At 52.1% G+C, this 27923-nt stretch overlaps 1 protein-coding gene across 2 annotated transcripts in view; it reads right to left on the bottom strand.

Annotated features, from left to right (window-relative positions):
• The window catches only part of CUNH1orf226 (chromosome unknown C1orf226 homolog), a 308187-nt gene that overhangs the window by 46210 nt on the left and 234054 nt on the right, over positions 1-27923 (bottom strand). For both annotated transcript variants that reach the window (XM_039245966.1, XM_039245967.1), the window contains exon 5: positions 2413-2521. In XM_039245966.1, the coding sequence (XP_039101897.1) occupies positions 2413-2521 (109 nt within the window). The remainder of the gene's footprint in view (positions 1-2412; positions 2522-27923) is intronic.

The raw sequence follows: 27923 nt of genomic DNA, 5'->3' as shown, positions 1-27923 counted from the left end.
TATACAGTCGTCCCCTCCCTCCCTCCCTGAGTATTCCTACGACTCGCCAAGTGAACTATGCTCTCCCTAGACCAAAAGTGCTTTACAAAGCAGTGCGTCACCATCTCCAGAGGCGACCCAGGACAAGGGTGCAAAACGTTGCAGGCGTGTTCTCCACCCTCCCCACCAGCTGGGAAGCTGGCCCTTCCACTGAGAGTTTGGCGGCAGAGGGGTTCACAGGCCAAGCTGTCTGGAAACCCTTCTTTCAGTGGCATGGCTGACGGCCAGCATAGGGCCTGAGAATCCACTCTACCAAGAGTTACAGGCTCCGTAGGGGGCAGCAAACAGGACATGGAAAATGGAAGAGCTGGAGATGAGAATTAGCTCCAAGGGCTAGGAGACACGGAAACAGCCGAACAGACAGGGAGCCGGGTGACCACTCCCTGGTGGCTGGGTAGTAAGAACTTAATCCTGTGCCATATTTCACGGTCAAAGTTCCTGTGGGCACTGCTCTCAGACTGGGTTGTGGCAGAAGGACGGGGCGACCCCGAGGCGTTTGCACTGTTACGCTAGCTCTGACGGCAAAGCAAATATAACGATAGCCCTTACCTAGGTCGTCTGCTCAACCCTCATGCTTTTCTGCACGTCTCTCCCTGCCTCTAGCCAGTGCCTCTTCACGGGACCGTGGGCAAGTCGCCTACTCTCTCTGAGCTTCAATTTACTCATCTGTGAAATCGGGGGTGAAAAGTACCTGTCTTAACTTCTTCGCAGAGATTTTATAAGGATCAAGTAAGATTAGATATGAAAGCGCTTAGACAATTACAATGTGCCATTTGTATCTCTAATAAATTCCAAGGTCCACGTGCTCCAGTCTCTGGACTGAGCTGCGGTCAGATGTACAGCTGGGCACTTGGAATGAATTAAACGGGGATTCTAGTCCTTAGCTGCACCTGTCAAAGAACATTACAGTTGATCCGATGCGTAAGTTCTGGCAACACACTGCATCTCCCAGACCACCTCACAGCTGCAGAAGGGCTGCTCACTGTCCCAAGCCCTATAGGCCCGTCTGCAGCCCCTCTGGCTTTTCATTTTCTCCCTCACCCGCCTCCTCTTCCCATCAGTTCTTCCACAGGCCGCTCACCTTAGCCCCATTTACACACTTTCTGCTCCACCATACGGTTATCTAGAAGGGAAACCTGGAAACTTGTGTGTTTTCTTTCCATTCTTCCAGTTCTAGGTCTTTCCACCCAAATTCCATAATTTGCATTAAAAAGCCTGGGGACAGGTGGCCAAGGGCACCAATTTCCTTAGAGGAAGAAGCTAATCAGCCAAGTAGAATTTTCGGGGTGGAGCCAGGGTAGGAGACAGGACACACGTTAGTGAATCTCGACCTTGTCATGTACTATTCTTACTGTGCCCACTTGACACGGTACCTACGAATCTAGTAAAGATGTTTTATAGTAGAAGATGCCATCCAGCATCAAAGAAAGCGTACTTGGGGATGGATTTGGAAACTGTCCCCACAGAAAGCCACGCTCCATGGTTTGCGTCCAGAACAGCAGACCTGTGAAGAATCTTAGAGGCATAAAGAAAGCATTTTCTGAAATCTCTTCTGTAGAGAAACTAGTTCCCAGGATATCAGACAGATTCCATGGAAAAAAAACATGATTCTGTGGCCAAATCAGTTTGAGAAACGCTGGGTTAACCAGAGTTCGAAGGCCTTCTCAAACTTGAAGACTTCCTGGCAGATTCAAAGGGGATATTTTTAACACAAAGCATTTTGGATGATAAATATTTTACAGGAGGCATTTTAGGAAACTCTGGTTGTGTCTCCTCCTACTTATTTTATAGACAAGAAGGCTGAGACCCAGTAGAGTGGGGACTAAACTCCTGGTCTCCAACACCAGTTTTGTGTGTTAAATTCCTGGAGAAATGACAGAAAAAAAGCATCTACCGAATGGCCAAAGCTGCATTTACTCAAGCATCAAGGTTACCAGACCAAAGTAACCACCCAGGACAACCAGCCTCGCACACAAAGTCTCAACTAGATCCCGCATGTTGTGATTTATGGGGCCCCTGATCGATACACAGAATTAGGATGAAAAGTCACTTAAATAAATGGCCACGCTTCTTTCCCACCGCACACCGAGGGGAGCACCTCTCCCATTCTATCAACCTGTCCCCATCCGGAGCCCTCATCCAACGGTCGAGCTCTCTCCGGCCGTCTCCCTGTCACTGAGTACAAAGCTCAGATAAAACGAAAGGAGAACCTCATTACGCAGGAGCACTGACAGACTGCTCGATGGCTCCCCCGTGTCGTGCATGCAAAAGGCCATGTCAAATCTTGCCTCTCAACAGTGGACGGGCCAACATTTCGGACCACTCTGGTTCCATCAGAGGAAAACAAAATATGACCGATGGCTACCCATTTACCTTCTTCTTGGATTTAAAGACGTTACACCTGAAGATATTGCTGGCACCGTCGCGGGCGATATAGCTGAAGATCTTCAGGTCTTGGGAATCATGGGAGACGTAGAAGATCCTACAGAAAGAGCAACAGAAAAACGCACTGAAGACGGCGTGAAGGTCAAATCTCTAATAAGGGAACTTGTGTTCAAGGACACGCTGAAGACCGAGCTCACTTCTTCCTACGGGAGCCACAATGCAGGCGACACTTTGGAGGCTCCAGCAACACTGACACCCTGGGGTGACCTCCACATTCAGACGAGCGGGCGTGGGTAGGTACGGACCGCACGCTGTCCCCAGGCAGCAAATCCGTGCTGGTAAACGTGTATGTTAGAAGGAAAAAAATTGTTGCCATTCTCATCAGAGCAATCAACCTGTATCTGAACCATGGAAACGGGCGCAATTTCCAGATACCTGTTCACAGTTACCTCCCAACAAGCAGACTCTGGGAGCCGGCAGTGCCGGCCAGGCCTGGACAGATGAAGATGCTCTGTGTCATCATCGTTAAGTCCCTCAGTGCTGCTGACCTCACCTGCCGCCCCTCACCAGCAGGCCCATGGCCTCCGTGTGTTCACTCCGCCATTCCTCCACCCCTTCCAGCGTGCACGCCGTGGGCCAGGTGCTATCCCAGCCTGGATCCATAAAGGCGGCAGGACACAGAAGGCCCCTTCATTGTCAGAGCTCACGGGCAGCTTTCCATAACGAAACAGAAACCTGGCGCTCTGAGGAAAAATAGGAGGAGCAAGGGACAGAGCGTGGTGGGGGGCTGGTGTTTTAGGCGGGGAGACCGCATGGCCAGCAGGAAGGCTTCACGGAGAGCCAGGGGCCTGAGTGTGAGGGAACCGTCGAGCCAAATGCACTGCAGGAAGCGGGAACAGCAAATATGAATGCCCAGCGGCATTCAGAAGGTGCTAGAAGCATTCGGGGAATGGCCAAAGGCCAAAGGGTGGCTCAAGTGGAGGGGTGTGCTGACAGGGTCATCCAAGCAGTCAGAGGCCAGAACACGGGGGCCCCTGAAGGGAAAGCTTGCTCCCCAGCTGAGGTGAGAAACCACTGGAGGCTTCTGAGCAGAGGACTGACTTCCTGACGCTCTGAACGGAAGTATCTCTCTGGCTGCTGGGCGCCCGAGTGGAGGCAAAGGGGGACCTGGGGACAGTCACAGGCAAGGCCGTGATGGCTGAGTCCACAGTGGGCCTGAGACAGGGCGCCACCCGGTCCACCAGGTCCCTGCGCTGCCGGCATGGGCAGGGGAGGGACGTAGATGGTGTGCATCAGGGGCACCGGTTTGGGGCGATCCAAGGAGGGGATCGCTCCAGACAGACACCTCCGGGGCCACACAACATCCATAAGACATCTCTTCCCCAGTAACAACTGCCACCCAAGGATTTAACAGGCCGATCCGTTCTGCTGTAAGTCAGGGCTGAATACTTGGCGGAAGGAGAATGGGATTTAGAGTCGTGCCCACAACTTCCCCACTTACTCAGGTAAAAGCCATGTAACCCCCAGAGGTTTTATCTGCAAAATGGGCCTGCTCATTCTTAACACCTCGTGAGATTACCCGGAAGATGAAATGATGAGCAAAGTTCTTTGTACTTCTTACTGATATGGTCTCTCAACAGATCTCTTTTTACTGAGATTCTCTCCAAGGACCCCAGGAAACATGGGAGGGACGTTCAGAAGCCAAGTGGATACAGAGGCGAACAGTCCTGGCAAGAAACCCCAGTTCACCTTGGGGAGCACAATCCTGTGCTCGCTCTGCTAGAGGTCACGTCAGTACATCGCGCATGTCCACCCAATGTGACAGGCACAGATGAGATGTGCCCACGTTTGTTTAACGAGGGTCCCGAGAAAGGGAAGGGCCAGCCAACTACTGTAACTCAGCACCTCCCTCCTGAAACCCAGGCCCACTTGGCAATCCTTCCAGAAATCCCCTCTTTTTCTTACTCTTCTTTTTTAACTTTTATTTACTTCAGAGCGAGAGAATCCCAAGCAGGTTCCTCACCGTCAGCAGAGAGCCCGACGTAGGGCTTGATCTCATGAACCGTGAGATCATGATCGGAGCTGAGGTCATGAGTCAGATGCTTAACCAACTGAGCCACAGACCTCTCTCTTGAACATCTCTAAAGCTTCTCAAATTTATCATGCCCCCCAAGAATTAATCATCGTCTTTGTAATTCTTCCGGCAATCAATACCTTCCTTCTCCCAGGCACCATCTTGTTGGGGAATACCAGAGCCACTCAAGCAGAAGCCTGCACCACACCCTTGACTCCCTGCCTTGTTCTCTATCATCTGTTGCTCACGGCCAAGTTCTTTGCAGCCCGTCTCCTCCACACAGCTTGGAAATGTATTTCCTTCTTCTCTACGGTACTGCCTTAAGTTCACAGATCCTTCTTTCTTACCTGGAGTTTTGCAAGCCACTCATGTCTCTCTCTGCTTCCTAGCTCACTTACGGACAACCCATCCTCTTCATAGCTAGCTAAGCAGGACTTTTAAAAAACTACACCTGGTTATTTCCCTCTAAAAACCACTCAAAGGCTTCCTACTACTGTCAGAATGAACTCCAGTCTCCTCAGCATGGAGTATCCACCCTCCCGCTTTCATCTCTCTCCAGAGCCCTTTGGAACTAGTCCCGTACACCGACCCGCCATTGCCGCTGCCGTGACACCCCTGGCATTCTTCAAGACTTGGTTCAGAGATGTCTTCCTGCCACCGCCCCCCCTCCCCGACCTCCCAAATATCGTTGAGCTGCTGAGCCCTCTTGAGCTCACCATTACCACCGCACACCTGTTATGCTATGTTATTTAGGCCAGGGCTCCTTGAAGGGAAAAGGACTACATCTTGGTGGCCCCACGGCCAGCATGGAAACTGGCTCATAGAAAGTTCCTAATGCCCACTGAGGAGGGAGGGAGGCGCGCATGCTCTCATTAACGAGCACCCACGATGTAGTCTGTCTGGTTATTCACTTCCTGTCCGCTGGAAGGAAAGTCGGTCTGTTCAGCTGCGTCCTACATAAAATTCCTTCCATCTCTGAGTTTTTAATTATTATGGAATGCCCTACAGGCAGAGAAGTGGATCTAAAGCTGAGAGAGCAATATGAAAGTGGAGAGGCGTGTCGACAGGGCAGAGAGACCGGGGAGGTGGCTAGGGACGGCAGGACACAGAGGTTACCTTTCCCTTGATGGACAAAACCCCTTTCCAGCAAACATGAGGACAGCCTGTGCGTGGAGGCAGTCTCTGTGGGCCGGAGCTCTCTGGAGATGGTTTTGCTATGTCTGGGCTCAGAAACTTAATGTGTCGCTGTAAACATAACAACGCCTCGCTAACGAAAAAGTCAGCCAGTTAGAGCTTAGCAAAGGGTCCGCCAACACAGTCGTGTGACAGAAGGTTTTCCATGCGATCTCATTCACCACTTAACGCCCCGGGTCCAGAATTCCGGATCTAGAAACATGTTCCAAGAACCCTTATTTCTCCCTACCTCGGTTTTCTTAAGAACTGTGATGGGCGGGTGGGGGAGGGGAGGGCTCAAGAGACTAAAGAGAGCTTTTCCGGCTTCTTTATCTCTAAGTCCGGTACGATTTTGATCCTGCTTCCAAAAAGTACCTCAACTGTCTCAACTTTCAGTATAATGATCAAGGGCAGGATAGCAGAGCGGTTCACATACTACTGTAATACACGCATCATAACGATTACAAAGGTGTTGTGAGGTTTTGTTCCCCCTTCGAATTTCTTTTTATTTTCAAATATGCATGGGATCAGAATTTTCACCTAATGGAACTGTTACACTTTAAAGCCATTGCAATAAACTTTTCTACAGATTGTTATGCCCATAAGCATATTGTAAAGGACCCAAACATACAAAGTATTATGGAGAAACTGGGCGTGGAGCTTATCCCCGAGCTTAGGTGGGCAGAGTGATAAAGAACCACCAGACCCACCATCAACACCGCCGTCTCTTTGTTAATCTAAAGTAAACTGGTTTCTCTTAAGAGCACAGGGGGAAAAATCAAACCTAGAAAGACACCTGTGTGGCTCAGGCCTGGCCCCAAGTCAGTGTCCCTGCCACTCAGGGTGTGTCAGCAATGGGCACTTCACTCCCTGACAGAAGAGTCCCTTTGTGGGAGATTCTCATCTTTCATCACGTGGTAATTTTCACTTACATCGATCAGAAATCTACCAGTGGGACGCCTGGGCAGCTTAGTGTCGACTCTTGATAATGGCTCAGATCAAGATCAAATCCCCCACTGAGCTCCATGCTGAGCGTGGAGTCTACTTGACATTCTCTCTTGGGGCGCCTGGGGGGCTCAGTCGGTTAAGTGTCTGACTTCGGCTCAGGTCATGATCTTGTGGTTCATGAGTTCGAGCCCTGTGTCGAGCTCTGTGCTGACAGCTGGGAGCCTGGAGCCTGCTTCGGATTCTGTGTCTCCCTCTCTCTCGGTGCCCCTCCCCTGCTCACACTCTGTCTCTCTCTCAAAAATGAATGTTAAAAAAAATTTAAAAAGAGAGAGAAGACAGAGAGAGAGAGAAATCTACCACCAGGAATAGAGCGGAGGGAAATGGTTGAAAACGCTGGCCCTGGTGTGGGACAGACCCGGATTTTAGGCCCGGGTTGTGTCGCTTACTGGTGGGCGACCCCCGTGGTTCTTCGCCAGCGAATCAGGGATGATCACAGGGCTGCACCTCACCCCTGGGGCTACAGAGTGAAGATACACAGTGAGAGGAGCCTACAGCAAGCGGTCAGCAAACAGGAAGTGCTCCCACCACCTCCACCCCAGTGCCCTAGCTGCGCCCCGTGGGGCTTTAGGGATCAGGCTCAGCAGCTTCCAAAGGACCACCTTGTGAATATCTGGGGACTACCGCATGCTTCTATTTACTCCCCTCTCTGTTAAAGTGACACACTCACTCTTCTTTCAACAGTTCTTGAACGGACCCATTTTCATCCCTCACCCGCTCAGGGAGCCTTGCCCTGGGTGCCTCAGAGCGGGAGAAAGATGTGGGTTCAAGTCTTAGCGTTTCTGACTTCCCGGCTGTTGACCTCCGGCAAATGGCTCAGTCGACACCACACTCCTTCCTGAACAGGTACAGTACTCGTCTCCGCAAGGTATCAAGTATTAATACCGAACACAACGCCCAACACACGTGCTTGCCCAGTAAGGACGACCTCCCTCTTCCTCGTGCACCTTTACTTTACACACCCCCGCCTTCCATGCAGCTGCCGGAGTTGAGTGACGTTCCGGAAGGGATGTGAACATCGCGGGGTGTATTTGGGGAAATATTTTCCACGCCCCAGAACAGAATTTTTAGCAAAGTGTCTCTGAGGGTGGCCTTTTACTTGGTCACCGCATCTCGCTGTGGCCAACTTGGACACTCGGAGCCAATCTGCGTGACTGCTCGCCAGGTGGATTTCCCTGGGTGTCGAGGTTTAGGACGGGCTCCTAGCGATCAGCACGTCCTTTCCAAGCTCACAGACTGTCTGCGCAGTGATGTCTTCTACAAGTTCACTGGTGTCTAATCCCTGGACCCAGATGTTCCTCCTTCCTAGAAAGTGGGATGCTTTTACACTGGTCACCTTCTCACATCTCACTGTGACCCACAACCTCGTTCATTAGGACCCCGAGGCCCAGACACACTTAAAGGAGGGATGCCTTTTCCCTCATGGTTTTGAAACATCCTATTTTTTTTAAGTTCTAGTGTTCGTAGTTTGAAGATCAGATAGTTCTCCAGGGGAGAAAAAAAAAAAGAGAGAGAGAGAGTTAGAAAAATGGAGTGGGGGTGGGGGGTGCCTGGGTGGCTCAGTCCGTTGAGCCTCAGACTCTCAGCTCAGGTCTTGATCTCAGAGTCACAAGTTCAAGCCCCACGTTGGGCTTGTGTAGGGTGTGGAGCCTACTTATAAACAAACATCTACCTTTGATATCTTCACCGCAGCCATGACTTTAGCGTACAGGTATTTCCCCCTTCACCGTTCTCTGGCCTCGGCCATGTCACCACTCGCTCCTCACCTCCATGTGTTAGGATGGAACCGAGGGGCCTGTGAGGTGTCCCCTCTGGGGTTCCAAGCGTGGAGACTTCTTCATTATACTAGAATTTGAAAAATGGAACAGGGGAGGGTGTGGATGCACACGGACGCCTGGGAGCCTCCCCTCGCCGTGTGCCACTGTCCCCTGAGCCTTTTCTCTCGTCCTCCGCCCAAGAGCTCACGGCCCCCAGCTCAGCTCTGCCAGCAACGGCCGCCCCCCGCCTGCCACACTAGGCACTTTATCAGGGCTGCTACATAAAACCCTGGGGAGCCACCTGAGTTTTCTTCGTGCCCTTGCCTTTTTGGGACCAACTGGAATGACTTATGTGGCCCCTTCGTCCCTTACAGCTGCTCGGTCTCCAGCTTAGTGTCACCGCCTTCTGAGTATGGTGGCCTCTAAGAAACGACGTGGCCATGCCCCCAGGTATCGACGTGGCCCTCCTCTCCATGGGGGCTGCCTGCTGACTTTGGAACCTACTGGCTACAGAGAAGGTGAAACGTCAAGAGTGAGGTCCACACTCCCCCTCCCCTGAGACCCACAGACGCAGAGCCCCCCCCCCCCCCCGTGAGCAGGGGGGAGGCCTGCCTGGCAGGTCTCGCTAGCCGGCCCGGGGCCCTGCCACAGCACAGAAGCACGGAGCCCCAGGGCAGAGGGTTCAGACCTGGCACCGAGCCCCAGCGCACAGCTTTTTCCTTCTCTCCTAAGCCTTGAACGGAGAATACAAATAGCTTTCCGAATGGCTGTCAGGTTCCGGGACGGACAGGTGCTAGAGTGGGCGAGACCGGGCGTGGGCACGTCTTCTGTGAGCCACGAAGTGCCTGCCCTACAAACACTTCTAAACGCTGAACTCGCAAATGGAAGAGAAATCGTCACTGTCCTGCCAATATCACCATCTCTCGGCGTCGGGGGGCGGGGGGGGGGTCTTCAGCTGGAAAGTGGCATAGATTTTGAGGTCCCCTGACCCATTTTGGGCATTCCTGACCCAAAAGACACCCCAAGAAGACAAAGGGGAATGAACTGTGACTAAAGCGCCACCAAGTGACGTGCAGATGGTGGAGACAGAATCCGGTGGTGGCGGCAGCCCTTCTCAAGGCTTTGTTTTTAAGTGATCTCCACGCCCTAGATGGGGATTGAACCTACGAGCCCTAGATGGGGATTGAACCTACGACCCGGAGATCAAGACTTGCATGCTCTCCTGACTGGGCCAGCCAGGCACCCCAGGGGGGTCTTCTTTAAGGCAAAAACCTCTGGGAAAGGACCAAGCACAGTGTGAAAAGAGCAGAAGACAGAGAACAGACTCTCCTGCTGCGTCACAGCAGCTGAGGCACAGCAGGGACGGGAGGGTCCTGGGGAAGCCCAGCACGACCCCTTCTCCCTGGGGCCACCCCCGCCCGAGCCAACGTGTCATCCTCGGAGGGCCTGGGGGTGGGGGTTAGAATAGGTGGAATAGATAGAATAGAATAGAATAGGTTTGGAGGGAGCCCCCCAGTGCTCTGCTACCAGAACCAGACAAGAATCCAGAGCAAGGAGCGTCTCCTCCGGCCCCTGCCTCGTACCGCAGTACCGCGTGTCCCCCTCTGCCCGCCGGGCGCTACACTCCCACGCTTCCAGGCTCCTTTTCCCAGGCCGCTTCTTTCTCTCCCCTCCCCTCCTCCCCTTCCCTCCTCTCCTCTTCTTTTTTCTTCTTTCTCTCTCTTTCTTCCCTTCCCTCCTTCTTTTCTTCCCTTTCTTTTCTCTCTCTATCTTCTTTTCTTTTCAATATTTATTTATTTTTGAAAGAGAGTGGAGGGCAGGCAGAGAGAGAGGGAGACACAGAATCCGAAGCAGGCTCCAGGCTCCGAGCTGTCAGCACAGAGCCCAAAGCGGGGCTTGAAATCATGAACCATGAGATCATGACCTGAGCCGAAGTTGGACGCTCAATCCACTGAGCCACCCAGATGCCCCACCCCCACCCCTGCCAGGCCTCTTATTTCTAATTTAATCTTTAGATAAAACTGGCCTTCACGGTGATCATTTTTCTCTTATTACTGCTTTGGTCTGATTACCTTTTCCTCCCTCCGGATTTCCAGGACTCTTTATCACTTCAGCTGGTTTTCTTTTATTAGAAGCTACTTCAGCTTCCGTCTTTTCCATCCTTCATTTTAGCCGTTCTTGACGTGAGGATCGCCTCCCTCGGTCATTTCCTCAGGCCGCTATCTGGCGTGAAGGGACAGTGATGAGCTCATGAAATCTTCGGGGAACGGGTCTGCTTATGTCACAGCCGTCCCCGATGCAGGGACACAGCGTCCGCGCTCTGTTGCCCAGCTGGGCCATCTTCACAGACCTGCACCCCGAAAGCGTGGTCTGCAGGAAGCCAGGGTCCCCTGGGCTAGGAGAGACCTCGAGCCCACCTACTCAACCACAGGCAGAGAAATGCAAACATCGGAGCGGATTTCTAAGGTTCCTTCAAGGAATAAAAGTATACAAACGTCTAACTGGTTACTACGATCTACGGTGTGTCTGGGGTGAGAAATGAGCAATCACTTGAGTTCTAGAATCCGGTGAGCGTCAGGCATATACACGTTTGTCTTCGGAAAGTCGAGTTAAGAATCCTTGCGGCCCACCTCAGCGGTTAGTGGGTGTGTTCATTTCACAGCTCAATTCTTTCTTATGTCCCCTGAAAACCTCCCCTGCTCCGCCCGAGTCCACTGCAAGCTGTCACCCAGCACTTCCTGAATGCCCGGCACAGTGACAAGCTGATGTCCTCCAGCCCAGGACCTGGCAGGCAGGTGAAGAACCAGGCCAGCGTCTCTCAGCAAAAGCTGCTCTGTGGGGCACCTGAGTGGCTTAGTCGGTTAGGCATCCGACTTTCACTTAGGTCATGATCTCGTGGTTCATGGGTTCGAGCCCCGCGTCGGGCTCTGTGCTGACTGCCAGCTCAGAGCCTGGAGCGTGCTTCAGATTCTGTGTCCCCCTCTCTCTGACCCTCCCCTGCTCATGCTGTCTCTCTCTCTCTCTCCTAGAAATAAATAAAACATTAAAAAAAAAAAAGCCACTCCGTATGCTTCAAGGCTAACTTCTCTCTGATGCTGGTAACTTCTCCGAAGTCGATGTCGCCTGCTGTCGGCATTCAATAGCCAGGCTTCCCAGGGGCTGCCGATCCTTTCTCCCCTGTTCCCGCATCTGTTAGCTGGGTTTACCCACATGGTACGTTCATGTCTTCTGGGTCAGCTCACCCTTCCCACGCTTCTGAGGGTCCCCTGGCTTCCCGAAGACATGTGTTCAGAGATGCAGCTCCCCCCGCCCCCAGAGCCAGAGCGCAGAGTGGAAAGGGGAGCTCCTCTGCCTGGGGTGTGCCGGGCGAGCCTCCCCTATAGAGCTGCGTCTTCCTCTCATTCCCCACAAACATCGATCTTCTTGTTTTCAAGACCGTGAACACTTCCCTCTGTCTAGTTGTGTGTTAAGAGATGAATTAGGCAGAGATCATCCTAGTGCAAAAATCAGTCAGTCAGAAGTTCACAGTCTTCCTTCCCCAGTTGCCTGTGCACCTGGAACCCCCGATTTCCTGGAGTGACAGAATGGACAGAACAGAGCCACAAAGTCTCAGTAGAGGCCACAGGCCCTTCTGCTCCTCAGAGCCACAGTTTCCTCAGTTGCAAAATGGCACAGGAAGAGGTTCCCAGGGTTGTGGTGCGAATTGAACCAAAGGATTTACTCACAGTGCCTGGCACTTAGTAGGTGCTCAAAAAACTTCACAAAATTGGTCAGAGCCTTTGCTAGTCTGCTGTGTCCCCTCCTCACGCCAGGCAGTGCTCTAACCACTTTATGTGTAAAAAAGCCCCATTTCAGAGAGGAGGGAACAGAGAGGTTACTCAACTTTCTCAAGGTCACACAGCTAGCCAGCAGGTATCTGTTTTCATCACTCAGGGCTGTGATAAATTACCACACTGAGGTGGTTGAAAACAACCATGATTCACTCTCTCACAGTTTGGGCGGTCAGGAGGCAGGAATTAAGGTGTTGGTAAGGTGAGTGCCTCCTAGAAGCTCCGAGGGAGAATCCGTTCCATGCTTCTCTCCTAGCTTCCGGTGGCTGCCGGCGATCCTGGGCTTTGGTGCTCCATCACATCCACCGCCTCCTTCGCACGGCCACGTGCCTTCTTTGTGGGTCCTCGTGTTTCTCCAAATCCCCTTCTTATAAGAGATCAGTCGTGAGATTTGGGACCCATCCTAATCCACTATCTTAATTACATCTGCAAAGTCCCTGTTGCCAAATAAGGTCGCAGTCACATGTATCACGGGTTATGACTTGGACTGATCTTTCGAGGGACACAGTTTGACTCGCTACAGCCTCTGAGCCAAAACCTGAACCCCAGCAACCATAACCAGGTTCCTAAGCTCTACATTATCTGCTCATCTCCTTAGCTGATTACAAACTGTCAAATAGCATTTGAATATCAGATGGTCACTATTACTACCATCTCTGTACCCAGCTGGAGGGCAGCGGTAGGGTACACTTATGCCACCCAGGAACCCTGAATCTCCTCATTCGGTTATTTTCCCACGTCCTTGATGGCTTCACAGACTCCCTATGGTTGCCGAGAAATCCATCCTCACGTGGGTGAGCTTTTCAGTGGACACTCGGGGGAAAGGCATTGGGTTCTCTGCGGTCCCCAACTGCCCACCTTCCACCCAAGTTTCTTCAAATAGACCGACCCAGGAATTCAGATGCTATAAATGTCACGAGCTCACCCCAGTTCTTCCGAAGGCAGTCCTCAAATCCGCCATCTGGAACTTCCGGGGAAGGACTCACCCCCTAACACACTCTGCTGTCTGCTCGAGCCCCACATCCCCCGGCTCTGGCTCAGCACGTGGGAACCCCGTGTGCCCGACGGGAAAGGAGGAGGGGCATCCGCTCCCCTCCCAGGGGGTCATGGTGCCTGGCTGGCATGACCAGTACTTTCCTTTCCCAAACTGCTCCCACCTGCACGCCTGACATCCCCCCCCCGCCCCAAGAGAAGGCATCTGTAGGCACATCCTCTCTGACAAGAGGAGCTGCTGCTGGGACAGGTTAGCAAGCCCGCCCCTCATATCAGCCCCCCCCCCCTCCACCGGGCCATGTTCCCTGGACAGCTCCCTCTCCATCCTGACCTAGTCTTTTTTTTAAATTACAAGGGGTCATGTATCTTTACTTCCAGGCCACAAACAGATCTTGGAACAAAATGCAGGGCGGGCTGGCGGGGGGGGGGGTTGCTGACAGTCCTGATCCCATTTCAATTTCCCATCCCTTTTTAATGTTCTTCTGTTTTTACTTTTTTTTTTTTTTTTTTAACATTTGTTTGTTTTTGAGACAGAGCACGAGTGTGGAGGGGCAGAGAGAGACAGAGACACAGAATCGGAAGCAGCTCCAGCCTCCGAGCTGTCAGCACAGAGCCTGACACGGGTCTCGAACTCACAAACCGTGAGATCATGACCTGAGCTCAAGTCAGACGCGTCACACTGAGCCCGCCGGGCGCCCCAACTTCTGTTTTCGCTTTGGAAGGCTGGGGAAGGGGTGGGTTGGGAGGCGTGAGGAAGCCGGGTAGGAGGGTAGGGGGTTGTGAGAAGGTTGCAAAGAAAGAATTCTTTTCTCCCCACCGCCCACCAGCAGCTCTCTCCTGCCCTCGTCCCCCCCACGACCCAAGGGCGGCTCTTGGCGGTTACAGGGCCTTGGAGGTGGTCCGGCATCACGTTATCTTCCTACGAGACGCTTGTCTTGCTCTACCCACTCCAGCCCCGGCCCCACCCCACACTGTGTCGGAGGGCGGGCTGGAGCCAGTCCCTGAGGAGCTCAGAGGGCTTGCTGGACGGTGGGGGCGAGCGCGGAGCGCGGGGCAGGGCCCCGGGGACGCGTGCCACACGGAGGCGGGGGTGAGCGCGGAGCAGGGCACCGGGGGACACGTGCCACACGGAGGCGGGGGCGAGCGCGGAGCAGGGCCCCGGGGACGTGTACCACACGGAGCCTGCCCGCTCCCGGGACAGGCGCTCGGGGGCGCTGCCGTCTGGGCAGCATCTTGAATACGTGGAGGTGGCGGGGATGTCGGAGGGGAGCGCTGCAGCCTGGGTCCTGGCAGGAAACAGGTCCCTGGAGCCACCCACGGTGAGCTTAGTGAGGGACTATTTACAGAGGGGAGGGCACCGGGCCGGGAGACCAGAGGGCAGCGGGGAGCGGGGCAGTAGGTGGCGGCGGGAACCCGGAGTGAGAACCTTGGCCACCGGGGACACGGGACATGCGAGGGACCAGCAGGAGACGGGAGCAGAGGGAGGGCGGGACCTGCTGTGCAGAGCCCAGCAGTCACCCTTGTGCTCATGGCACCGATGGGGCGCGAGCAGGTGAGTGGCACAGACGGTAGTCACGGTGGTGCAGGGATGGAGTCTGCGGGAGGCAGGAGGCAGGGGAAGGGAGGCCAAAAAGAGGCCGCCGCAACAGGAAGGTCCGGGGGAAGAGGAAGAACGTGGAGCGGGGGCTTGCCAGTCAGAGGGGGTGGACTCGAATGTCTGCTTCGCTGCTTCCGACTGTGAGACACCGGGGCAGTCTTCTCTCCGTCGACTTTTAGTTTTCGCATCCGCACACATGCAGTCATGAAAACAGGACTGGGTGAGTCAGGCGCCAAGCACAGGGCAGGGTGATCGCCACAGCTCGGACTTACGCAGTGCACAGCCTGTGCAACCAGCCTGGTTGGCCCCGAGTCTAGGCAAGAAAAGCTGAAGGTCTGACTAGGGCAGTGGCAGTGGTGACGGGTCGCAGGACGTGATTCCAGAGCCGTTTCTCTGGACGTGGGGATAGGGAGGGGAGGGAGAAGAGCCAGAGTTGTAGGACTTGGCTGATGGGGTGGGTGGACTGAGCACGAAGCTGGTCGAGGGACACAGGAACAGCTGAGGGCACAAGAAGAAGGGGGTAGGTCTGCACATGTCAACACCTCCGAGGGGCCACCAGAGCACTCAGGCGGCCCTGCCCAGGAGACGAAGAGACACAAGGGATCAGGGGAGAGGCATGGACTTAGAAGCCACCAGAACGCAGGGCGGCAGGAGCCGTGGGGAATAGGAGATTCCCCCGGAGCAAGTAGAGAAGGAATAGACGAGGCTGAGAATCCTGTTAACAGTATTGCCTGAAACTAAGGGCAGCAGAGGGGGAGTCAGCAGAAATCCAGCAGGCGAAGACCAGGAGGTAAGGGAAGGAACACGGCACCCACCATGGATGCGCGGTAAGGAGGAAACGTCCACGGCATTCAGTGCTCTGCAGAGACCGGAGGGGATGAGGACGCAGAGGGGGCCGGGATCAGCAATGGAGACACCCCTGGTGGCCGCAGCAGGGCCGATGTTGGTGCAGAGCGCGGAAAGCCCAGATACAACGAGCTGAAGAACGAGTGTGGCTTTGGAAATGGGTGCGGCGGTCACCCCCGAGAGCCTGGCGGCGAGGGGACATAAAGAAGGTAGGCTTCGGGAGTGGCTTTTCTCTTCAGGTGGCGGAACCTGAGCCTCTTTACAGGCTAACAAAGAAGAAACAAAACCGAAATAGCCTCAAGATCCAGGGGGAACACGAGGTCTCGAGACCCAGGTGGGACGGCAGGAGACAGGGTCCAGGGGGAAGCCGCCCGGGGGAAGACAGTTGAGTGGACACTAGCCCTGAAGCCGCCGGAGGTGGCCCGTCCTGCCCCGGCTTGTCGCCCCCTCCTGGGGGAGGCTTCCTGGTGGCTACGCCTTCGCTCGGCAGAGCCGAGGCGGTCCTGATGTGCCCGCAGGAGTCATCTGGCTGACACAGGGGCTCAGTACACTTTTTTAAGTCTAATGTCCTGGTTAAAGCAAAGGCTGACTTGGGACGCCTGAGTGTCTCAGCCGGTTACGCGTCCGACTGTGGCTCAGGTCATGATCTCACAGTTCATGGGTTCGAGCCCACGTCAGGCTCTGTGCTGACAGCTCAAAGCCTGGAACCTGCCTCAGATTCTGTGTCTCCCTCTCTCTCTCTGCCCCTTCCCTGCTCACACTCTGCCTGTTTCTCTCTCTCTCTCAAAAATAAATATAAATTTTTTTTAAAAAAAAAAGAAGAAAGAAAAAAGGCTGGTTTAACTGCTCCCACCTGCATTTTACCTGTTAATTCGGTCCCTTTCTGCAAGGAGGGGACATCTACCGGAGATGTGACATGGCTCCAAACGAAAGCACGTGCAGCCGGAAAGAGTCGGTGGCGGCTTCTTTAGGGTGGAGATACGCACACACTCATACTGGGGCAGACGGCCCAAGGGACGGGGCTCATGGAAATTCACGGAGCCGGTGAGGGCGGGAGGCCTGGCCACGGACGCCGGGGGTTCCCCTGGGAACCTGGTTTCGGAACACTTGCGAGAGTGTTTCTCTCTCGCATTTAGCTTGTCAGATTCTTTGTCAGCTGAAGGGTCTGACAAGCTTAATTGTTTCCTTAGGGCTTCGTCCTTCCCATCAGTGAACAAAGGCAATTGGGAGGGATTCAGGTTTAGCTCTTTTGATAGAAAACAAAACAAAATAAAACAAAACAAGAAACAGGGGCGCCTGGGTGGCTCAGGTCATGATCTCGTGGCTCAGGAGCCCCTGTGTTGGCCTCCTTGCTGACAGCTCAGCGCCTGGAGCCTTCTTTGCACTCCATGTCTGTCTGTCTCTCTCTCTCAAAAATAAACATTAAAAAAATTTAAAAAATCTTCTTGCAAAGATAGATGTTATTTTAATCAGTGTTCGGGTGTAAGTACAAGTAGAGCAGATCAGACCACTGGCCACCGCCTGGACGGCCGCTCTGACTCCGGAAGGCAATGCACCAGCAGTAGCTCCCCCTCCCCCCACAGCCAGGACCCCCTAACAATGAATTCAGTGCTAATGGAAGGCAATGGGCTCACGTGCAGATCGCGTCCATCAGGGGTTACCTCCTGAGGCCCCTCTCGTGCTCTTCCCCTCCCAAAAACCTTTTATTGAGGCCATTCCTAAAACCAAGAGGAGCACATTCGCTGCTTATTATGGTTTCATTTCTCCCATCCGCCCTCTGATAGTGACGGATTATCAGTAAAAACTGCAACAAACCGGACAAGACGTAAAGACAGAGAGCAAGACATTGCAGGGACAAAGATTATCGGTCCCTCAAGCCAAGAGCTAACTGCGCAGCAGTGACTGAGGACCGGGCTGGCATCCTTGGCCGGCAGACTGGGAGGGAGGAGGGAGGGGATTTTCAATGGTGGTCTTGCTTCGTGGTTAGTCCCCCGGAATGAAGAGACGTTTGGCTTGCTCCCTGAGCAGAGCTGACGAAGGTCACCGGACCTCTCATTTCTCAGTGTTCCCGACTACAAGGCTGCCTTTTTAATGGCCATCTGTGTGCTGCGTATTACCTTCCATTAGAACATACGCTCTTGAAGTTCATTTTGTACCACTTTCGCCAAACACCTGCACACACGGGTGGCATTCGGTGCTCAACAAATGTCAGCAGGTTGGCTGGTTCACCCATCCACACAACCCTAGATAAAAGTCTACAGAATAAATGTACCCACTTCCTGGGAACTTTGCAAAGATTTAGGAAGAAATCAATTTGATTGAACAAATATGTATTGAGCACAATTATGTGCAAGACAGAACTTAAGGGGACATAAAGATGAATAAGATGTAGCTCCCACTAAGAAATATTAGATAAACAGCCACAATACAAGATTGAATTTAAGGACTATATGGCCTTGGGCATGAAGAAGAAATGGAAATTAGATCCCCACTGTGGGAGTGGGGCTGAAAGCAGGAAACAATGCCTGATGGGCGTAGTATTTAAAATACACGTTGGGATTCTTACTCAAGAACTTGACAGAAACGTTACTTAATCCAGATGACTTGCTCAATCATGGTTTGACCGTGGCTGCCACCAGCCATTGGGAAAGGCCGTCACTCCTCCACAGCTGCCTCTCGGGGGCTCCTAACAAAGGGTGTGGGGACTTGCAGACAACTTAGCCTGTCTCCCGAATTCCACGCTTAACCCTCAGGGCCTCCCAGTGGCGCCCGTGGCTGCGGTGTGAGGTCTGTGCCAGCGGAGAAACAGCCCCAGCTCACAGCTGGCTGCAGTCTTCCGAGCGGCGGCCCGTCACCGTCCTCCAAACTGCCAAGATGCAAGAGGGAACCCAGAGGGCTTCCCAGCCAGGACCGAGGGACAGAGCATGACAACAGCATGCAGACTGGTGTGAAGAGCGGAACCCCCAAGCAGCCCCTGAGGGATGAGGTGGACAGTGTCCTGGAGTCCATCTGGTAACAGTACGGGCTGGTCAGACCAGCGCTCCAGCTCCAGACCAAGAGCCATCGTTACTTGCGTTTGGGGTTAAGGTCGGTCACACAGAGGTCTTTCCCCTGGCCCGCTATATGGCCCTCACCTCCCAGGGTCAAACACAGACCCTACACCAACTTTCCCACATCCATGTGAATCCAGAAATACCTAGCATACCATAAAGGCTCTTCCTAAGGGCGCCTGGGTGGCTCAGTAGGTTAAACACCGACGTCGGCTCAGGTCATGATCTCACAGTTCGTGGGTTCGAGCCCCGCATCGGACTCTGTGCTGACAGCTCGGAGCCTGGAGCCTGCTTCAGATTCTGTGTCTCCCTCTCTCTCTGCCCCTCCCCAGCTCGCACTTTGTCTCCCTCTTTCTCTCTCTCAAAAACTAATAAACATTAAAAAAATTAAGAAATAAAAAAAATAAATAAAGGTTCTTCCTAAGCACATCCTTTCCCTTTACATGATCTGAAACCCACCGATACAAGACTGGTTTGTTTTGAAGACGATGATTCCTTTAACAAGATCCAAATGACTTTTGGGCGGATAAAGTAAACTCCATCAATCATTCAAACACTAAATTATTAAGCAGGCTGGATTTTTTTCCCTCCTATAGAAGGACAGCCAACGATAAATCTTCCTGGCTATGGAAGCAAAATATTCAAAGATAGCTTACAATGATTATTGGCACCGGAGGGTCTTTACCTAAGAACTGATAAACATAGGACCCTGCGGTCCATGAATTGTCCACAAACTCAAAATTCTGCAACTATGTACTTGAATGAATTGTTCTAGGGAGAGAGGATTCAGTTTTCCCAGATTCTCAAAAGCATTGTGTTGCAAGACCCAGGGTCTACCTGGTACAGGGAAAGGGGTCAAGGGCAAGATGGCTGGTTTTACTTTGCATACACGCTCTCATCTGGGCCTCTTCAATGCTTTGCAAATGCCAAATAGATTTCCTTTATGCATGTAACGAGGAGCAAATGAAACAGTGATGGAATTTCAAAGTAAGAAGTCACTTAGGAACAGAACTGGGGCCAGGCCGGGGTTCTTTGTTCCCCCTGGTTCTTCCTCCACAGGGTGAGTCCCCTCCAGGTAGATGGTGTTTAATTATGTGATGTCTTCTAAATTGGTCTAATTGGATGTTCCATCCTAAGTGTAAAAGATGTCCTCTAAGGCCTGGTACTGAGACTGATCCGAAGGTTTAACCCTGATCATTCTAGAGCCTCTCCAGCTTTCTGCTGTATATAGATCTATTCACTATCTACCAGCTTTGTGCTTTAGGCCACCAAGAAGGGCAGAGGACGAGGCCACCAGGAAATAAGGAAGCTTAATGGCCTTTACGAAATGAGCATCCTAGTATGAACAAGTGGATCGAGCCTGCCCTAGCTTTGTCACGTGGCATTTACGGAGCACCTACTGTGTACGAAGAGCCTTCCCGGCACCAGGGATACAGTGCACAAAACATGTACGGTTCCTGCCTTCGCATCTAGAGTTACCACGATAAAAGTCTCCATTCTTCCGCCGTGACTGAATTTAATAATCAAAGAGGCTCCACCAGAGGCAGAAGTCCCGTGGAAAGGGCACAGGTAAAATCACCAAAGATTCAAGCTGGGGTCACTGGAGGGGCCGCCCCCAGCACCTCCCCAAATAAGAGGATTCGCCCGCATTTACTCCACATTCAGACTGTCACTAGTCTGAACGACCCGAGCTTGACACGGCTCACAGACCGACCCCCGTCTACGCTTCCAAATGCTGTCGGCTCTGCTGTCCAGTCTCTGGTTCCTGGGCAATGTCTCCCATGCCCACCTCCCCGACACAAGTCTCTCTGCAGGTCGGGTGTTTCCCTAAAGCCCTCCCGTCAACGGCCACCCTGGAACTCTGAGTCAAAGCCCGCACACAAGGACCGCACACACGGCTGCAGGAGGAAGGTCCTGATAAATTACTGAGCAAAAAACAGGCTCCTTGGAGAACTACCTACAGAACAATAGTGGGTTCTGGAAGAGCATCTGGGGGCTGCACATGCGGAGTGGTTCTAGACGGAATATGGAGGCAGAACATTTGCTTTTTCCCTTATAAAACGTCTTCGCTACTCTTAGTGACAACCGTGTATTATTTGGCCATTTTAAAACTTATGCCTCAACCATATTCCTCTGAATGCTTCCTGAAAAGCGTCACAGAGAGGAGTCACCGCGGGGACCGTGCAGAGCCGGGCTACTCCTTATCGGTCTCTGCCTCTACACAGGGCGCACAGTGGCCTCCAGCGGAGGAGGTGAGAGAGGAGGAAGGAGAGGGGAAAAGGTGGGTCTTGGACATGAGCGCTGACATGCGCATGTGACACAGAAGTTGGGTCAGCGAGTCCCTCGGGGGGACTCCCAGAGCTTCCTACGTGTTTACCGAGACTTCCCGAGCTCAAGGGACTTGGCCACGCCCTGTGCCCTTGGCCATGGAGAGGTATGCGGATGGAAGCGCAGAACCGGCTTTCAAGGAAAGAAAAGGGACCAGAACAGATCAAGACTGCGTACAACTATGTAGGACTGTGAGCAAACAGAGGCAGGCAGAAAACCCGAAAGAGGAGGAGACTCGGTGGGCGGGGGAGGGTGCGAAGTGGTAGAAATCGAGGCAGGGTGGCGGGCTCTGGGAGGGAGCCGAGGGTTGACAGATGTGCTCCTGCACGAGGCAGCAGGGGTGAGGGAGGTATTTCAGGATAGGAGGACCTAGCGTACTGGCAGGGAGGGGTGAGGAGGCTGGGGAAGGGCAGGCCACAGCCCACGGCGAAGAGGCCCGTGAAGCCGGGTCTGGAACACAGCGGGCACGGCACAGAGCGGCGATGACAGCAGGAGGCAGTGGCCCAGGATGAGTGGCTGGGGAGGGCCAGGGGGAGGGATTGGTGCCGGGGCGCGTAAGGGACGGCAGGATACCCCCCGGGACACTCGCTGAAGCCAGAGAACATGAACGATACTCTCCTTCCCCTCTTCATGAATTTCTCCGTGCGGAAAAGTGGGTAATTCCTACCCATGCATATGTATGAAAAGGCACAGTCTATGAAAGGTTCTGATACTAGAGGGAATAAAAACATCAACTCTACATGAAACATTACTCGCTGCAGTGGCGGACACACGCATCCCTCAACGGGCGGGGCCCGAAAAGACAGCCTGGGAGAGATCTATAGGCTCTCTGGTTACCGGCCCAGCAGGGCCCCTCCCATGCTGGAAGGCCAGAGGAGGCTCAATCTCAGAAAAATATGGGAAGACGCAGGGGCGCCTGGGCGGCTGTTGGCTGAGCATCCGCCTTCGGCTCAGGTCATGATCTCACGGTTTGTGAGTTCGAGCCCCATGTCGAGCTCTGTGCTGCCAGCTCAGAGCCTGGAGCCTGCTTCGGATTCTGTGTCTCCCTCTCTCTCTGCCCCTCCCCCATTCATGCTCTGTCTCTCTCAAGAACAAAAAAAACATTTAAAAAAAATTTTTAGGGGCGCCTGGGTGGCTCAGTCGGTTAAGCGTCCGACTTCGGCTCAGGTCATGATCTCACGGTTTGTGTGTTCGAGCTCCTTTTTGTGCTCTGTGCTGACAGCTCAGAGCCTGGAGCCTGTTTCAGATTCTGTGTCTCCCTCTCTCTCTGCCCCTCCCCCATTCACACTCTGTCTCTCTCTCTCATAAATAAATAAAAACATTTAAAATTAAAAAAAATTTTTTTTAAATATGGGAAGATGCAATCATCCGGTCCCTTGTACATCACGGAGCGCAAACGAGACCCAAATGTCCGAGCTCTAGATCGGCTCATTCTTCTCTGACCTTCCAGGACCCCTGGTACCCGGGCCCCCTGCCACACTCCAGTGACAATGGGGGGTCTGAGGTGGGGGCTTGGGCGTGTGGAGGGAGGTTAGAGAGTAGAGCTGTCTCTGTCTGGGGGGGTCTCGATACGGTTTTGTGGGGGACGGCCTGGAGGCTGGAGAGCCGTCTTTAAGAATCCTGAGAGCCTTGTTGGCTCCACGAAACGACAGTGTAAGTAATTACTACGTATTCTATCTCTTCTCCTAATTACAGGCTTCTCCCTACATATCGCAGGTTAGGACAGTATCTGATTCCATTAAAAAATAATACACGTTTTTAAAACCTTTTATCTTAATCCTCACGGGACGTCGTCCTTCTGCTTCTCCAGGTATATTATTATGTCCTTTTAAAAATGTCAATCTGGGGGCGCCTGGGTGGCTTAGTCGGTTAAGCGTCTGACTTTCGCTCAGGTCATGATCTCGCGGTTCGTGGGTTCGAGCCCCGCGTCGGGCTCTGTGCTGACTGCCAGCTCAGAGCCTGGAGCCTGTTTCAGTCTGTGACTCCCTCTCTCTCTGACCCTCCCCTGCTCACGGTGTCTCTTTCTCTCTCCTAGAAATAAATAAAACATTAAAAAAAATTAAAAATGTCAATTTGTTTGATTCCACTGCTAATTTCCAATCTGTGGCACCATGGTTCTCCCTTCCGTCCCTACCGAGAGGCTGGCAGACCCTGCCCCTCCTCTGATAAAACTTGCCTTGTACGAGTCACTATGCAGGCCACCTCCTTTTTTTTCTTTTTTTTTTTTAATTTTTTTTAATTTATTTCTAGGAGAGAGAGAGAGAGAGACAGCGTGAGCAGGGGAGGGTCAGAGAGAGAGGAATATACAGACTCTGAAACAGGCTCCAGGCTCCGAGCTGGCTGTCAGCACAGAGCCCGACGTGGGGCTCGAACCCACGAACCACGAGATCATGACCTAAGCGAAAGTCGGACGCTTAACCGACTAAGCCACCCAGGCGCCTCACTATTCGGTCCACCTCCTGAATGCCAGCCTTTCTTCTGCCCGTATTCTCTCTGAAGGTGGACGCTCTCTCATTTATTTGCAGGTCATTAAAAATGCTGCCTAGGATTTTTTTCTACCCCGATTTCATAAAAACAAAGTATGAGAGGGCACTTTCTAAGCTTTGGCACTTAACCCAACCCCCCCCCATATTCTTAAAGATAATCCACCATCTTCTGTCTTCCAGTTTTGCTATTAGCCTAATTGTGTTCTTTTATAAGCAATGAATTTTCCTGCTCTGGATGGTTTTAAAATCTGTGTCTTCCGCATTCTGCGGTTTCATTACTAGGAGTCTAGAGTTTAAGAATCAAACTCTTTAAAAAAAAAATCAAACTCTTTTGGGGCACCTGGGTGGCTCAGTCGGTTAAGCATCGACTCTTGATTTCAGCTCAGATCATGATCTCGTAGTTCGCAGGTTTGAGCCGCATGTTGGACTCCGGGCTGACATCGAGTTGCGTGGAGCCTGCCTGGGACTCTCTCTTCTCTGACCCTCCCCTGCTCACATATATTCTCTCTCTCAAAATAAATAAATAGACATTTAAAAAAATCAAATTCTTTTTTAGTTTGCTTGTCATTAAACGTGATTCCTGAACCCCAGGGTACTCACGTCTCCTTCATTCTGTCTGGTTGGATCACTTCAACTGTTGTTAACTAAGTGAAACATGCCACCACAGTCTCCGATTTTCCAAGAAACCCCCAAGTATCTCAGGTTTATCAATCCCCAGGAGAGAACACAGTTCATTCACCTTAAAATCCAGCGTTTTCTGTCCTGCAAAATGTTCTGCATTTGAATGTGTTGTTTTGAAGTGATAAAACTAAACATGAAGGCAAGTAAGTGTGTGGGGTTTGCCTTAAAAACGATGTCACTGTGCAGAGCAGTGTAACAGAAGGACAGGAGCCGGGGGCCAGACAGTCTTCTGACGATTAACTAGTTCATGATCACAGGAAAGTCACCTACTACGTCTGAAGCTCAATTTCATCCTAAGAATGGAAATGACTGGTTGTACACATGGGGTTGCTGTTAGGATCGAGGTAACCTCGGTCGGGTTCCGTCTGAATGTAGATGCTTTGAGGGTAGGGACTAGGTCGTGCTCGACCACAGAGGGATGGTCAATTTCTTGCGCTTTCAATAATACTCTGATAATGGACAGAATCCCTTCAAGCATGTCCATAATGGCAAGCAGGCTATGCGGAGTTCTCTGTGTAAGTGAAGTACACGCAGGAGCAAAGGGCTGGTCTGGCTGGTCGCAGGGGCTCCCGAATCAGTCAACACTGTGGGTACAGGATATCCGGCCATGTTCTGTCCCAGACACAGCCCCTCAGCAACCTGGCATCCCGGGCGATCACCTCCCCCAGCCCTCCTAGAAAAGACTCTGGCTGCTCCAGGCCTCCAACCCACAAGGACGCCCCGATTTCCCCTGGGCACCCAGCCACCTGCTGCCGCTCTGGACCAGCCCCCAAAAGGGTTGCTTCCTATTTTCCCAGCAACTGGGGACCAGCTCTGGCCTCGGCTGCTCCGCAAGCTTCTCTGCTGTCCAGTGGCTGTAGCATACCTCCTACAAATGAACATGAACTCCAGCCTGGGGGAGGTCCCCCGACCCCTCCAAGTCTGTCCTTCCTCGTATGTTCTCTTTCAGCTCTAGAGGACTGTTCACAGTGCTCTTTCCATTTCAGGAAACTGTTTTGTTACAGCTGAATGAGTCTCTATAATTCTTCTGTGTAAATCACTGTGTGAGTTCTGTCTCCCAATTGGACCCAGACTGATAAACCCCCGTTTTCCCCGGTGCCTGGCACAATCAACAGTGCGTACCAGAGCTCTCCAGGCGTCCTTACCTCCCTTTCCCAGCCAGCCCTGAATAATTTCTCTCTGCCTTGTTCCAAATCACAGTACAGCTCAACGTGGAGGGCCCCCGACTGGAATGTACCTCCTCTAATGTCTCGTCTCACCAGCTGCTGGCACGTTAATTAATGACATTTCTGAGGACCAGCCGGACACCCTATGGGGACCCTCCCTGGTTTGGTTATTTATACTCAAAACTGGAGAACCTCGTCCAATCTGGCTCAGGTCAATTAATTTACTTCCTTTGGTTAAAAAGGATTTTTGTTTGAATGTCTGGCCCCCAGGATCAGACATCTCCGGGGGACTGGTAATTCCTTCGGAGCCCAATAAAACTGAGAAGAAACCAAGGCAGTGCAACTGAATTTTGAAAGCACAATGACTGCTGTAATGGTACAGCTACTGCAGTGCTATTTTTTTTAACTCAAAAAAGAAAAAAAGAAACCAAAAAGCATGCCATTAAACCAGACGGCAAAATATGGGAAGTGAAATCTGAAATAAGGAAAGATAAACCACGAAGCTCTCATTTTTCAGGCCTAATCCTGTTTTATTCAACAGCTTTACCCTATCGGTGACTTGGGTGAAAATGTTCATATTAAAGTTTCACTTAACCGAAAGCTCAGAGGGACAGTTAACCTGCTACAACCCGGCCTGACGGTCTTATGCTGGGCCGGCTCCACTGAGCTAGAGCTCGGCGTTCCTTTCGCTGTAGAGCCACAGGGCAGCATGGCTCACGAGAGAGACCCGTGTGGGATTTGGGAGGAGGGAACAAAGCAAGAACAGCCATGCTCAGAAGCGTTGTCTCTGGCTAGCCTGGCAAGAAAGGGACATTGAGGCAGCGGTGAACTGAGTGTGGCCGCACTCATCCGTACTCCGCACCCGGCTCACCTTCTTAACTGCCAGCCCCACTGAACAACTTCGAATTGAGGCCCCCGAGCAGAAGCATCTCCGCTAACTAAGAGGCAGCAGCCAGGAAGAGTCGATAGCCTTCCACAGAAGTCTGCTCCTGGGCCCCTCTGCAATTCTGCTCTCACACGTGGCCCCACAGGGCATCCCGTGAACTCTGACTTACAAGCCATGGCAGCGCTAGCTAATGACTCCTCTCAGGTCTTGGGTGGGCTTTTTCCTCCTCGGGTCCTGCTGCAACAGGGTAGGTCCAAATCTGGTAAGAACTTCCTTAGGCTTGAACACTCACAGTTGCCTACTTCCTTATTGAATGAACCCTGATTCACATATACACACACAAATCAGACACTCTGAATGATGGGTTCCAATGAATTATATCTAATATAGTGACGATCTATGTAAATTCTTGTGTTTAGGCTGAAAAATAAAACAGAGAAAGCGGCAGAAATAAAGAATGAGAAAGAAGGCTGGATTAAAGGCCATGACATAATCCTAAGGATTCTGGACAATAAGTCCACCACGACCTAGGACCTAACTCTATGTTAAACGAGAAAAGTACAGAATGAGTCATTCTTTTTTTTAAAAAATTTTTATGTTTATTTTTGAGAGAGAGAGGGACAGAGAATGAAGGAAGAGGAGTAGAGAGAGAGAGGGAGACACAGAATCTGAAGACGGCACCAGGCTCCACACGGTCCGCGCAGAGCCCCACACGGGGCTCGAACTCATGAACTGTGAGATCATGACCTGAGCCGAAGCCAGACGCTTAACCAACTGAGCCACCCAGGCGCCCCCATGAGGTCATTCTTTAAAAATGAATGCAAAAGTCCATATCTTGAGAGCAAAACTGTGTTCTTCATGTTTTACACTGATAAGACAGCATCTGGGATCCTGTATTAAATTCTAACATATCTGGAGGGTGCCTGGCTGGCTCAGTCAGTTAAGCATCCAACTCTTGAATTTGGCTCAGGTCATGGTTTCACAGTTCATCAGTTCGAGCCCCACACCGGGCTCTGTGCTGGTGGCATGGGGCTTGCTCCCGATTCTCTGTCTCCCTTTCTCTCTGGCCCTCTCCTACTCGCGGTCTCGCGCTCTCAAAAAATAAACATTAAAAAAATTCTGATATATTTTAAGAGGAAATAATGTGTTCTGAAATTAGGAAGTCTAGAGAAAAAAACGGTAATGAAGAATGGCTTCAGGAACGTAGGGAAATAAGATCTAGGTATTCGTGGCTCCAGAGAAGAGAGCCAGGATCAATGGATAAAACTTACGAAAACACAGTGAAAACCAGGGCCACAGCAAATCAGCACAGGGGACGGGGCATCCTGCAACGGGCGCAGCTGGGCTACAAGCCTGCCACAGTGCTTTTAACCTCGTAAAATTCCATGAATTTAGAGGTCACCTGGGGCTTGGGGAGGGGGAATAGAAGTGGGGACTGCTGATGGGCACGAAGCTCCTATTTAGAATGATGGAAAGGTTCTGGAAGGTGGGGATGGCTGCGCGACACTGTTAAGTGTAACTGATGCTACTCATCTGTACACTTAAAATTGCGAAGATGGCAAATTTTATGTCCTATTTATTTCACCACCATGAAAAAAAAACATGCCTCTATTATCCTATGTGAGAG

This window comes from Hyaena hyaena, unplaced genomic scaffold (assembly GCF_003009895.1).
Source record: "Hyaena hyaena isolate Hyena2069 unplaced genomic scaffold, ASM300989v1 scaffold_275, whole genome shotgun sequence".
NCBI lineage: Eukaryota > Metazoa > Chordata > Mammalia > Carnivora > Hyaenidae > Hyaena > Hyaena hyaena.
Note: the sequence above shows the minus strand (reverse complement) of the source record. Positions and strands in the feature narration are given on the sequence as shown.